At 34.7% G+C, this 13,715-nt stretch overlaps 1 protein-coding gene across 1 annotated transcript in view; it reads left to right on the top strand.

The window, feature by feature from the left end:
* Positions 1-13,715, top strand: part of ERC2 (ELKS/RAB6-interacting/CAST family member 2) — a 401,801-nt gene that overhangs the window by 161,284 nt on the left and 226,802 nt on the right. Inside the window, exon 12 of the mRNA XM_071755842.1 lies at positions 6,285-6,420. Coding sequence (XP_071611943.1) covers positions 6,285-6,420 — 136 coding nt within the window. The remainder of the gene's footprint in view (positions 1-6,284; positions 6,421-13,715) is intronic.

Below are 13,715 nucleotides of genomic sequence, written 5' to 3'. Positions count from 1 at the left end.
GGAACTAAATTTAGGAATTGGGATGTTGGTGGAACCACTTCTTCCACTTGCATTGTTTGCTTCCATAATGCAGGAGCAACATGCCTGGATTGTGACTGGGTGGAAGTGCTCTGGTCTGAATTTATAGTAAGAATAAGTCAATTGTGCCAAAACAAGGAATCATACAAGGTATACCTGGTTTATGGGAGTGTCTGAAGAGTTTACTGCAAAAGCATGGAAAGTTTAATGTATATATTGAATGATAGTGGCTGGATTGTTCCTGAGAAGTGCTAGGTTGAGCCAGGAGTAGCAGTCAAAAGTTTGATTCAAAAGAAAATGCAATGAAATGTTAAGTGCAGAAGAAGAGGTTTGGTCCTGAGGCTGTCAGGCTGAGCTGGGCATGCTATGGAGCCATTGGATACAGAGGAAAACTGGACAGATAGAGGAGTTGCTGGGGTTGTTTGGTTTTTTAAGGAAAAAAAAACAAAACATAGAAAAAAGCTTACCTAGACAGCAGCTGGAAATGACCTGATAAAGCAGCAGCAGGACTGCAGCTCTTTGTTTGCAAATAACTGGCAACAAAGTTTTTCCAGTTACTGCATACAGTTATAGCTAATGGTATCAATTAATAAAATAGCTGAGCAAGCAATTGCCTATTGTATGAGATCAAATATCCTTCTCATCTAATGCCCTGTCATCAGCAGTATATATGTTGTGTTTTTTTTCCTAAAGGAAAGAACATGGGAAGAAAATGCAGAATGATCTTTGGTGTGCAAGAGAGATGTGTGACAGATGAATCTTTTGGTACAGATTTCACACATGTTCATGTGCAGTGTCATCCAGCAGGAATGTGCTGAGAAAGACAGTGGAGAGATGAAGTGTCTTGGAGCTGCAGAGGTTGCAGTGTCGATACATGTTGAAACAAAGTGAGACGAACCATAGTTTGGAACAGAGTTTTAGGAGGTCTTTTTCATTCATGCATTATTCTCATGTGGATATTTCCAGCATCTCTCTAGAGCTTTGGAGGGAACTGTGTCAGACTAAACACTTCTTAAACAAAGATTTTGGAAAACTTCCCAGATTGTGTGTTAAGTAAACCTTTCCTCCCATGATTTTGTCTTTGAGGTGAAAAATGTTTCAGTGACTTTTGTGATGCTGGCTTTATTTCTACTACGCAGAGCTGTTGGTTCTCTCAAGGCAACAGAGTCTTTTTTTGGTGCATTTGGAAGCAGAACAGTTGTCACACTGAAGTAGTGTCAATAGTCTGAATATTAAGCCAGGCTTCAGAATTTGAAATATTGAGATTTAAAGGGAGAAAAAAATGTAATAAGAAAAAAAGGATTATCTGAATTCGTGGTGTGTTGTGGTTTTTTTGTTTTGTTTTTGTTTTTAATACCCAGTATTAAAAGAGTAGTTTTGTGAGGTTTTTTTGATCATCTGTGTGGGCTACAAGGTTTTTTCTTTGAGTGAAACTGAAAGACTTATGTGCAGCTTTGGTAACAAGAGCTCAGAATGTACTGAAAACATTGAATGTATCAAAATTCATTTATCTTCACATCACCCTGGGCATTACATCATTATAACAAAAACTGAGGAAAGTTTTTTTTTTCCTGAGAAAGTCTACATTCAGAACATTTGAATCATATGCCTCCGTAGCGGGCTGTATTAGTCTTTGAGCTTTTTATATTGGTCTGTTGAATTTTCACATTAAAAGCAGAAAGATACACAAATTCAAAAGAAGTACAAGAAATATTATTTTTAAAAATTATGTAATGCCTTTGAAATAGACAATGGAGCTGGTTTGTGCCAATGGAACACCTTGGATCCAGCTGAATCTGTATGAGCCATGTCCTCTTCAAGGCAGATGATTATCTGGCCACTTAGATTGTGAGAATTTGGGTGCATTGAGTGTTACCAAATAAAGTAATTACTTTGGGGGGGGTAACACAGTAGTAGTGGTAAATTGCTTAATTACAGCTTTGAAACATTCTTAGGCTCCGTTCTACACATGTTTCTTGTTCTGTGGGTGGAATGTATTGTATTAGTGGTTAATATGCACTTGAGGAGGGTTATGGATCAGTTTTAGTGGGATGTCACTGAGTCACTTCCCACCGATGCATTTAGTCCTGCAACATATATAGGGGTTTTCTGTGCTTTGAAGATTCCCTGCTGGGTGAGCCAGACAGCTGCTTTGTACCTGTGCTTTCCCTTATTTTTGCTTTTGATACTGCAGTTGTGACATGGCTTACTTCAATGAGAAATGCTCTTCTTCTTTGCATCTTTTGACAGACTAATTCTTTCCTCACTTTTAACAAATGCAGTAGGAAGAAACAGTTGTGTTCTGTGTTGCTGTAAAGTGACCTGTCTGCTGGTCACTGGTCTCACATTGAAAAAAAACAGTGTGTACAACGGTGAGCTAGGTTTGCAGTCAGTAAATTTCATTTTACAAGGAAAAAGGCAAAATGCTTATTAAATAAAATGTTATTATTTTACATGTTAACAAATTTTAATCTGTTTTTTTCCCGTGGTTATAATCATTAATCTCTGCCATTTTATAGCGGGACATAAAACTAGATGAATGATTTGGCCTGAAATGTACAAGCAGTCTTGCTTTTTAGCATCATCTACATCATTAAAAAGAGGATCAGTCCCAATATAGTTTTAGCCATTGGTTTTGGAGCTCAGCACTGCTGGACATGGTGGCTGTGTCATGGTAATTTCACTTTTTAATGATTGGGATGATAGATTTTGGTTTTGCATTTAAGGTATTCTTTAAATTTGTTTACCATCATGATAACTGTATTAGGTAAAAAAAAAAAAAGAAAGATTAAGAACCCCCTTTAAATTTTAAGTGACATTAGTATACTAATAATTCTTTAGATTATAGAATCTGGATTTAAAAAAAAAAACAAACAACAAACCAAACAAAAAATCAACAACCTGAAAGTTTTTGCAGATGCAAACGACTGCACAGGAAGATCTATTTAGGTTTTTATTAGCATACTGTAAATCTTAGGGTGCCTAGTGCCTAACTTAATAAATCTAGCAGTCAAGCAAAAGGACTGTCTTCAGAAAAATGATGTTTACTTCAGGTATGTTATGTTTTCTTTGCCATATCAAAATTACAGCCTGTCATGGATATAGGTTTTCTTATCATGGTAATACTTGGTTTCCCAAAACAAATCCATCTATGGGTTGTAAGTGAATAAACAGTGTCCTTGCTTATTTGTGTCCGGAATGTGTCTGTCAGTAACCCTCTTAGTGTCTCTTGTGATATTTACAGTTTGCTGGAGTCTAACCCAACTTGGGTTTTCAGGGTAGTAGATAGGCAGAAGCAAATCCATTTGTATTCATGAAAAATGCCAGAAATAATACCTAACTTTGTTTATATATCAATGGAAATTCTACCTTAGTGATTTAAGTCAGGGATCTGAATTTTAAAGAATTACCTTTATGCTTTTGTTTCAGTCTTGACTCAGTAAATCAAATGGGAACCCATATGTACTATCATTTTTAAGACAGTAAGAATGATTGTTGGAAATATTTCTACTGAGTCATCCAGCAGGAACGTGGTTCAGAATGGACATTCACGTGGACTCTATGTAAAGGAGAAAGATGATCTATTTAAAAAAACCCAGTCAAATACTGTTGGTAATCTACCTGGTGCATGTCTAGAAAAACAGATGAAGTTGTTTGATTATTTCAATATGTATACTGGATTAAAGTTTAAATTTTTTTTTTACTTTCTTATTTTATAGAAATTACTTGTTTTGACTAGATTGTTTTATTTAATAAGATTTTTTTCCTGAAAATATTCTTTGCTAAGTTTATTGCACCCTCTATATTTTTTTTTTTTTTTTTTAATGTTCACTGGGGAGTACAGGTTCCTAGGCCACAGCCTATAGTCAGCTGTGGAAGAAAGAGGGGCTATGGCACAGCTTTCTTTTATTTCCTTCTCTTGAAGATTTTGCATATCAGACACCACATGTTTTCCTTTGCATCTTTACCATGTTCTACTTCTCTGTGTGGCACTAGACAGAAACTGAAATGGGAGTTTGAGGGGGAAGGGTGATGAAAGAAGCAGTTAGCATTGGCATAAAAGTGAGCCTCTTATGGAGATTAAATGTAAATTAGTTTATCATTTGCTTAGCATTAGATTAGAAACCCTGTTATATTTTGAATGATAAAAAGTCATATTATAGCACCGAAATTTCTGCCAAACACCGCACTTTTATATGAAATTCTGAAAGTAATTTTTTCTAATATTCAGTGTGGTTTTATGCTCTTTAGATCTGTGCTTACAATTTTGTGGCTTGGACCCACGAAAGAGCTGATTTTCACTTGGAATTGCACAGCACATCCAGCTTATATTTTGGCTTAGAAAGACAAAGGGATCACTCTCAAGTTCTTGAGAAACTGTAGTAAAAGATAAACTACTAAACATTAAAACCATTGTATTCTTTCAGCCCTGTCCTTCTGTTTACACTGGAACATAGAATTTCTGGTTGTGTTTTTTTATTAATCCATAACCGACAGAAATGTCCCTTCTGTTTCTAGCACTGTCACCTTGTTTGATTATTATTGGTTAGATGAGGCAGCATGTAATATTTTTCAGACATTTAACATCTCTTAAAACTCTATGCTAAACTACTGGTGATTTATGCTATACTCCCATGCTTGTTTAGGTAGGTCTCATGTAGGCAGGTTTCTTCTGACCACCTCATAGTGTACTTCTTGTTCTGAAGCAAACTTCAGTAAGAAAAAAGAAAGGAAAGTGTGGTAAACAGATGATCAGTTAGACTAATCTATCTTTTTGTGCCTTAACAGGCTGATGCAAACTATTGAACACAACTGAAGTGTAAATCTTCTTTGCAAGTACCTGTCTTATTAAAAAATTGCCTGTGAGGTGACTGTCAATCCTTTAAAAAGCAAAGATTTTTATTTAAATTATTTCTACCCACTTCTATTTTTCTAGGCAAGTTGAAGTTACTTTTTTTTAGTAATAATGGATAAACTTTTCTGTTCGGTACTGTGCCTTCAAACACAGATAGTGCCTTCTAAGACTTTTTAATACCATAGGATATATTTTTTTATAGGTTCATTGTTAATTTTTTACTATAAATACTAAAGGAAACAGTGGAAGTAGAAAGAAATCAGTGACAGAAGTAAATATGAAACGACCAGCTTTCTTTAACTTAATAAATACTGATACAAGAAATATGTTCTATAACTTTTTTTTCCCCTCACTGAAAGTTCTAATGTGGAATCAATGAAGACATTTTCAGTGATCCTTTTGGGCACGAATAATATTCTCCTCATTTGCCAGAATAGGATTAGTGAGGAGATCTCATTAGGAATTTGCACATGACTTTATTTTTATGTAGATAAAAGGGAGAAAATTCCTCAAAGTCAAAGAAAGTTGGGAAAATAATAACTAAGAATCCAAGCAGGTAGAAAGCATTACTTCAAGGATATTTCTTCCATGCCTGACAGGGAAAATTAGCTTGCCTTCTTTCTTAAAAGGATGTTGTGCTAAGCATCAGGATCAAGAAAGCTTCTGGTAACTTACTAATGAAGTTCCACAGCAAAAGATAATGAAACTTATTTTTTGTTTGAAATTTTGTTTGAAATTTGAAATTTTTGTTAAATGAAATTTATTTTTTGTTTAACTTGAGTATCATGTTTACAGAAGAGAATACATAATGATAGAAAACATTACTCATAAATCTATTTTTTTAAATTTTTGTAAAATGAGGTAATATTATTTAAAAATATGGAAATGTAATGCTTTTGTTATGTACAAAGCTATTTGTAAAGGCATCCTTTATTCTTCATGGCATATTTATGACCTGACCTTCTACCCCATCACACTTTAATCTTCAGAAATGTGGTATTTATAGTCCAGGTTTTCAAAAACAGAATTTCCACAACATTCATTAGTCATCACCTTCACCTCCTACTTCCTTTGAAATTAATGCTACTTAAAGCACCCATTAAAATTGTTGTCCTTCTGTAACAAGAGTTTTCCTGCATAGCTCTTAGAACGTGTAATTGTGAGCAAATGACAAATAAGAACCAATCTTGGAGGTGATAAGAAGTGTTATACTATTGTATAATCTAGTGGTATTAAAGCTGTTTTGACCCATCATCTTGAAAATAAGGTGAAGTTTTGTTTACATATGATATTTGGAATACTTGTATCTCTTCAAGCATTGATAACTTGTATCATAATCACAAGTTAATTTTTAGAGAAAAAGAAATATTGCAGTCATTAAAACTAATGCATATCTATGTGCAATTCTTAGACATATGAAGGACCAAAACAAGAAGGTTGCCAATCTGAAACACAATCAGCAAATGGAAAAAAAGAAGAATGCACAGTTGTTGGAAGAAGTTCGTAGGCGAGAGGACAATATGACTGACAACTCTCAGCATTTACAAGTGAGTTTCTTTTTCACTTGTGTTTTAAAACCAAAGTCCTCTTCTGTTTCACTGTGTGTGTTCCAGGGTATACAATGAATCTCCTTCTACAAAGAGCTGATGGCTCTCTCCAGTCCTACCAGAGGATGCACTACTGATTTCAGTTGCATATGTGGAATATTTAATATATAGAGTGAGAAAAAAACTGAAAGAATTTGGAGCCTTCTCCTCACAAAGACTGTATTTTGATTATTTAAAAGCAAGGAAGTCTTTCTAGCTTGGTTTGAGAATGATAGAACAAAAGGATAATGATCTTTTCTGCATTCTATTTCTGTGCTATTCAGAACACAGTAGTGGGGACACCATTTCTCTGATGTACATATTTTCTGCTGATAGAAGAGCATTTTGATTTTAAGGTTTTCTCTCCTATGGTTTATTGGTTTTATATGTGCAGATACAAATATTAGATATGAGTATCAAGTCATGCTCTTACATGAATCTGTTGCATCTGGGATTGACTTGTTAAAGAGCCAAACAAACTCTAGAGCTGTGGTATACATAGGAAATTTTTTCATCAGAGTTGTTTAAAAAAAACCAAACAAACCTTCCTCTGTGGAATTTTTTGAAGTGCAATTATCTTTTTAAATGCAAGTTTTTTCTTTTAAAAAAATTGATCAAGAGTACTAGTGGATGCAGTTACAATTTTTATTCATGTGTATGCCTTTTTATTTCACAGTGACTTTAACTTGATGCTTTTTACCTTGTCACATGAAACTATTTAATGTATTTGGCATAAGGTAGATGTTTACTTCTGTACTATTTAGCCACAAAGGCCTGGATGCAGCAATGAAGTCCACCTGATTTCCACAGGTCTGAGTATGCAGCTACATTTGTGAATGTTCTATATTTGAACTTATTTTTCATGTGTTCTGTAGGATACACATAATGTAATATGTAACAGATAAATTTCTCTTCTTTCCTACCAGCCCAAGGATGAAATACATTCCCGAGGTAGCAGAATATAATTCTAGTGATGTGAATGTATATGGAATTCAAATTGGTATAGAAGAGCTCACTGAATAATCTAAAAGAGTGGAATACTTGATCATGGTACCAGATTTCAGCTTATAAATAGTATATAGGGCTAAATAAAGTGTAACAGCAGTGATCTAAGGATTTATGTGAGGCAGGATTTGTGGAGAGGCATATGATCTGAGATATATGGTATATTGGGTAAAACAAGTTTCTGGGAGTACTATGCATCTGCTAATTAAAAATAAAATTAATAGGCATTTTAATAAATATTGAATTAACATCTTAGTAAACCAGTAGGATCCAACTACCTTTTCCTGGTACTGTTTATACCTTCTACTATTTTTGTAGAAATACCCTGTGTTTAGAGCCGTTCCTAACACATAGTGCTTGTGTCTATGGAGTGCTTGTTACATTTGTAAATTATGTATGGAGCTGTCCTCAAATTCTCTGGCCTGCTGAAATGATTGTATTTGTTGGCTGGCTGTGATAAGCTGGCTGTTGGCTCGGTGTGGTAAGCCCAGCTGAGAACTGAAGAGCAATTAGACTTGTCAAATTCCAGTCACTTCAGCCAAGTCTGAATCCCTTGTGCACAAATGCTGGAAAAGTAGTAATAAAAAAAGCGTAGTGTGGTTGTGTATGGAATATTCAAGGTGTCATCCAGAGCAAACCGAAGCAATCGATTGAAGTGCCATCCATTTGGTACAGCTCAGGTAGAGGCTGAAGCTCTGCCCTCCATGTACCCTCATCTATGTTTGTGACACTTCGCTATCTTTTCAGATAAAACCCTCTCAAATTTGGTTCCTATCCCAGCATCAGTGCTTGCAGGTCAGGTTTGAGTCTCTGATGGCTCCATCTCACAGCACTCCAGGGCCACTGCTATGATGGAGAGTGCCCTGGGATGCCTGGGGAGGGAATTCACTTTGGTCTCCTTTAGCTATCAGCAATAATTGTGAGTGATGCTTCAGGTGTGGTTTTAGGGGGTTATTTGGATCACTGGAAAATTGGAAACATCAGGGAGCCAGACTCCAGATTAATACTTGGGAATGAAGAATAGTTGTGAGGGTTTCTGCTTTTTCCTTCCACAAATCAAGGGCAGACCTGTGCAAATCTTGCCAAATGTGATGGTCATATATTACATAAAGCACCGCAGCAGGAGAGGTGGCCCTTGGACATTTTATCATGAAATAATTTGAGAATGGTGTATCTAACATGCCTTCATTTCTCTCTTTTTTCTCTGTCTGAAAAGATAAGCCTTTTTGAGAAATTCTGAGCTAAGGAATATCAGGTATGACAGGTATCATGTCATAAAATTGTGTATAATTCCTCAAATCTCTTAGCAGGATATTGAAATGTTATGGATCTGGGATGTTTACTTGTTGTGATGCACTTTTCTTATGCGAACATGTTTGTTCCAGTAAGACTTTTAACCTCAGTAGAACTGGGAAAAACATTTGCATAATGTTGAGGACTCCAGTGGGTTTGGTTTTGATTCTGATTTTTAAACCTGCTGTAATAACAGCCAAAAAGTCCTTTCTTTTCTGTAAACAATTAAGTATAAGAATGTAATAATAGTCCCACGTCTCATCACTTAGCCTCAAAGGAAATTAATAGTATAGCTTTGTCTGATCATAATTTATATAAATGGAAAGAATCAATTTAATAACTGAATTGGACTTTATGGAATCAAAAGTGTACTTGGTCCAGAACCATTTCTCTGTGGAAGCTTTATGCAAACAGTCTGATGCAGATGTGTCACAAGAGGGGTGCAGGGAGGAGCCTGAAAAGGAAGTTAAAAAGTTTAATACCCAATGCTGCTCTATCCTACACAGCTTCTGGGTTTTTCTGTCTTCTGGTTTACTTGCTGGAAAATCTTTGACTTTCTTCATGTTTTAAGTGCTTGAATTGATGGTCAGAATTCTCTTTAAGGTAGTGTGAATTTTCCCTGGGCAGAAATCCACATGATGAAAAAAATATTTCACTAAAAAAGGTATTTTTGAGTGAGACAATTGTGTAGTTCTTGTTGATTTCAAGTATCATATACAGGCAGCTTGAGCAATATTCTAACTCTTAAGTGCTGCTAAGCAGATTGTGTGCACACATACATTTCCAGGTGTAAATATCTCACTTTGTAAATGGAGTCTACCATGTCAGCCTTGGTTTGTGACTGGACAAACTGAGGCAAGGCAAGAATTCCAGTTTTTCAATAGTTTTGTGTTAGCTGGAAGTTTAGTTTTAGGTAGTGACTAAAACATGATGAAGAGAAATTCCTATTGAAAGCCAAAAAATGTGTAGTTTATATTACTGCTGTCTGATTCTTGCCATGTGAATATCTCTCTGCATCAGCATATGATTGTCATCTCCACAATAATTCTAAAAATACAAAATATAATGAAGACAGCACACATCATGTCACCTCTGTGTCTTTTAAAATAAAATGGAAGCGTGGCCAAAACAAGGGGTATACCTGGCAGTAATTTTTTATGATTTTTCTCTTAATGTAGTATATATTCTGTTGCATTGTCTCAAAAACTTTGAAACAATAATATTAATAAAAAGAGGGAGCTGGGAAATGAGATGAAGTCTTGCAAGTAAAAATGAGCAGAGCAGTATAATCAGCTCAGATGAAGGAAACAGTCCTGACTGTTATGCAGACAGGCATTAGTGTATGTGGCTGACATAAGGCAGGAGAGAATTCATTGCATAAACACACAGATTTATATTTGTTAGTGCTGAAATATATATGCAGTGAGAAAACTCAACCTTTTAAGAGGTTAAAATAACTAGTTGTATTAACAGTGAATTCTAGTTTAAGGATGCATCTGAAGGTGTAATGTGCATCTCTGGAAGGCTTTAATAATTCTGAGTGTTTAGGAGTTTCTCTATGTTTCCATCTGCAGAAATCTGGGGATTTTGTGAAAGAACATAGAGATGAGATTGAGATATTTTTTCTTGGACACCATTCCTGTGATTTTCACAACATGAATGTGTGATATGCACTTTGTGGTCTAGCTCTGATGAGTAGAATTGCTCATTCAGCTGTGAATGGAGCATAAGGAGATTTTCCTCTCTCAGTATTCTGAGCAATTAGAACATACAGATATGTGGGAGATGGACTTTTGGAAATATTTACAAAGGGAAGAGAAAGGAAAATATATATCCTGCAGTGCTTGTGAAGATCGTACCTCTTGGTAAGATTTCTGCTATCAGATACAACTATTTTGGAAAAAAAAAAAAAAAAAGGTGAGTTCTTTGCAAGTATATGTGCCAGCTGCAGTAAGTCCTGATCTCTATGTAAGTCAAGAAATAATCATAAGATTTTGGAATCAGTTCAGTGACAAATGCAGAAGATAGGATAAGTTACAGCTAGACTGAAATTCTCCCTCTAAAGCTTCCATGGACTTGTTTGTGGAAAATTATTTTTATTGTGGTTTTAGTGGATTAGAAACTTATTTTGCCAGAACTTCAGCTGAAGTAGAAGCTTATTGATGCACCTGACATTTAAGGTCAAAGGTCATGATGGCCTTGTGTTGTAGATGTCTTATTTAATATGTAGCCCATGCAGAAATATTTTCAACAAGCTTATTTCCAGTTTCATGCTAAATTGTGATTGCTTTGACTGGATACATTTGTTCAAACTTTCGTAAATACTTCTGAACAAGTGAGTTGATTCCAAGTACAAGTGAGGATTTTTTCTCCATATATAATATATTAATTCAATGAACTAACGTATGAAAAAAATGTAAAAATCAATATTTTATACTATTTTTTGGTACCACCTCTGCAGAGCGCTCTTCAGTTTGTCCCTTGAAAACTCAGGTATGTTCATGTGTGCTCCTCTTTTCAATCTGTAGATTCTTGGGGACTATAAAGTTTTGTCTTTGGTTAAGCTGAAGTGTTAGATACTAGCAAAGGGAGAGAACCCAGCACCATAGCTTACACAATTGTCTGCATTAGTCATATGATCATAGGTACTTCCTGTAAGTAATAATTACAACCTCAAAAATGTCCAACCTTTGAAAAATTTATAGCTTATTATGAATTTCACCCAGTTCAGGGGGAACTTTTTCTTTTTTATGAATATCAAGGAGAAAGGCAGGAACAGCATTTTCCTAAAGCAGACCTTTTTAATGTAGCTAAACATAATTTTTAGTAGACATTTTGAAAAAGTAGCACTTTACAAAACAATCTTTTCTGTGATACATTGATAACTAATCTATAAAAATGTCTTTGGAGACTCAGGCAGTGGGTAGTAGAAAAAAAAAAAGAGCATATGATAATGGAGTGCAATATATTAAAAAATTACTACCGTACTAAAAGTACATAGTTACAAAAATTAGACTAATCTATTCAAACATATCTAAGACTATTGAAGACACAGCCATCTTCAGATTTCTAACTTAATATAAATGTGAATTCAGATTGTATACATGGATGGACATTTAGGAGTTTTCCTTCCTTGGTCTGTGGAAGTTTTGTAAATTGTGGATAAATTCCATATGTGTTGCTGAAACGTGTGTTGAACTTCAGCCAATAGTTTAAGATTATGTTGAAGAAAATATTTCTAAAAGGTTTCAGATGAAGAAAAGTATTCGAGAGTCTACAGAGGGCAGGAAGGTTGATTGGTAGGTCTGAGGATCAATACCAGAAGTGTTTTTTTTCTTTGGGGATTTACTTTGACATTTGTTTTCATTGTGCAGTGTAATCCCCAGAAGCCAAAACTACTCTTGTTATAAAATGTCCCTATAGACAATCTGTGAAAATCTCACTTGAAGATCAGTTTCTACTAGACTCACAGACTCTTAAATCTTTTTTCCTTTTTCATAATTGGTAGGCTGACAGAAGTGACTCAGTGTTCTGGGCTATGTTGTTTTAACCAGCTATAATAATAAAAAAAAGTTTAGTGGGTAAACATGAACAGTACAATTGTTATATGCAGTTGTCATATCCTTTTTTTTGTGCAGAGTATTACATTCTATGAGTATATATATAAAATTAAAATTCTTAGAACTGTCTTGATGTATTCGTTTCCAATTTTTAAGCAACAGCACAGTATTATAGATCATATATATATTTAAAAATGCTACCTTTGCACTATTACAAGGACTTCTAGAGCATCCCATATCAGGAAGTCCAGGTGTTGACTTTCTTGTCTTTCTCAGTTTCTACAGCTGAGTCAGGAACATAATTTTTTTAGTGTTTTCTAAGTAATGTTAATTCATTCACTTCAGTACCCAGGAATAAAACCTGGACATCCTGATTTGCAAACAAAGTTAAATTTGTATATTCTCATGCAATATTTAGAAATATGTGAGCTGCAATTCTTGACAAGTATTTTATGTTTAGATTAAATAAGGTATTTCTACTATATGCTTAATAAGTGCTTTGTTAGGTGAAAAGGGAATATATGGCAAGGAACTGGAAGAAAAAGATTGGGTTGGAAAAAATAAAACTACAACAATAGGAAATAGGAAAATTTTCATGTGATACACCTTTTATTCTCCCCCTCAATATTTATGTAATAACTCACACATGTGGGACTCCTGTAGTCTCCAGGGGACAATCACATTCAACACGCATCAAAAGGAATAGTTCAGTTAAACCAACTCTCCCTACCCGGCAATAATTACCACAGGTTTACACTGAGATATAGTTGCAAAAGGTTAGTCAGTAGGGCATCTGCAAATCAAGTCATATGTCAACTCTACATCAATAACCTCATTATAATAGATGTTAGTATTTCAGCACATGACTGTCCAATATAGCTTTCCATGTATAGTTCATTTTTAACTTTTACACTGACTTATTGCTTGTCTAATATTTTACTAACTTATGTATTTAAACACTCTGTATTACATAAATTATTATAAATGACAAAAACAATGATTTAGATTGAAATTCTGCAAAGTGAAATTGCAATAAAATGTCTGACCCTATTTGTGTAGCTGTCTTCAATAGAAGATTAATATAAGAGGTCTAACCCTGCAATATAAAAACAGTATAATGGAAATTTGTATTAGCATAAATTTTCAAGTATAGGCATTGCTTAAAAATGTTACCTACACTTTTTTAATTTTCAGTTTTTGAAAATGAAAGCTGTTTTTCCTACGTACAAGCTAGCAAAAGTAATCGTATTCTGGAATACAACTGGTAGGCTGAATTCTGTGCAAGCCATACCTTTACATACTTTCTTATATTTGTAGCTTATCCATGGTCTGTAATGTTTTTGTTGAAAGGTTTTCAAAAACTTCCTTGTGCTCTGCATCAAGCTCAAATTTCTAGCT

The sequence above is a fragment of the Heliangelus exortis genome, chromosome 12, assembly GCF_036169615.1.
Source record: "Heliangelus exortis chromosome 12, bHelExo1.hap1, whole genome shotgun sequence".
NCBI lineage: Eukaryota > Metazoa > Chordata > Aves > Apodiformes > Trochilidae > Heliangelus > Heliangelus exortis.
Note: the sequence above shows the minus strand (reverse complement) of the source record. Positions and strands in the feature narration are given on the sequence as shown.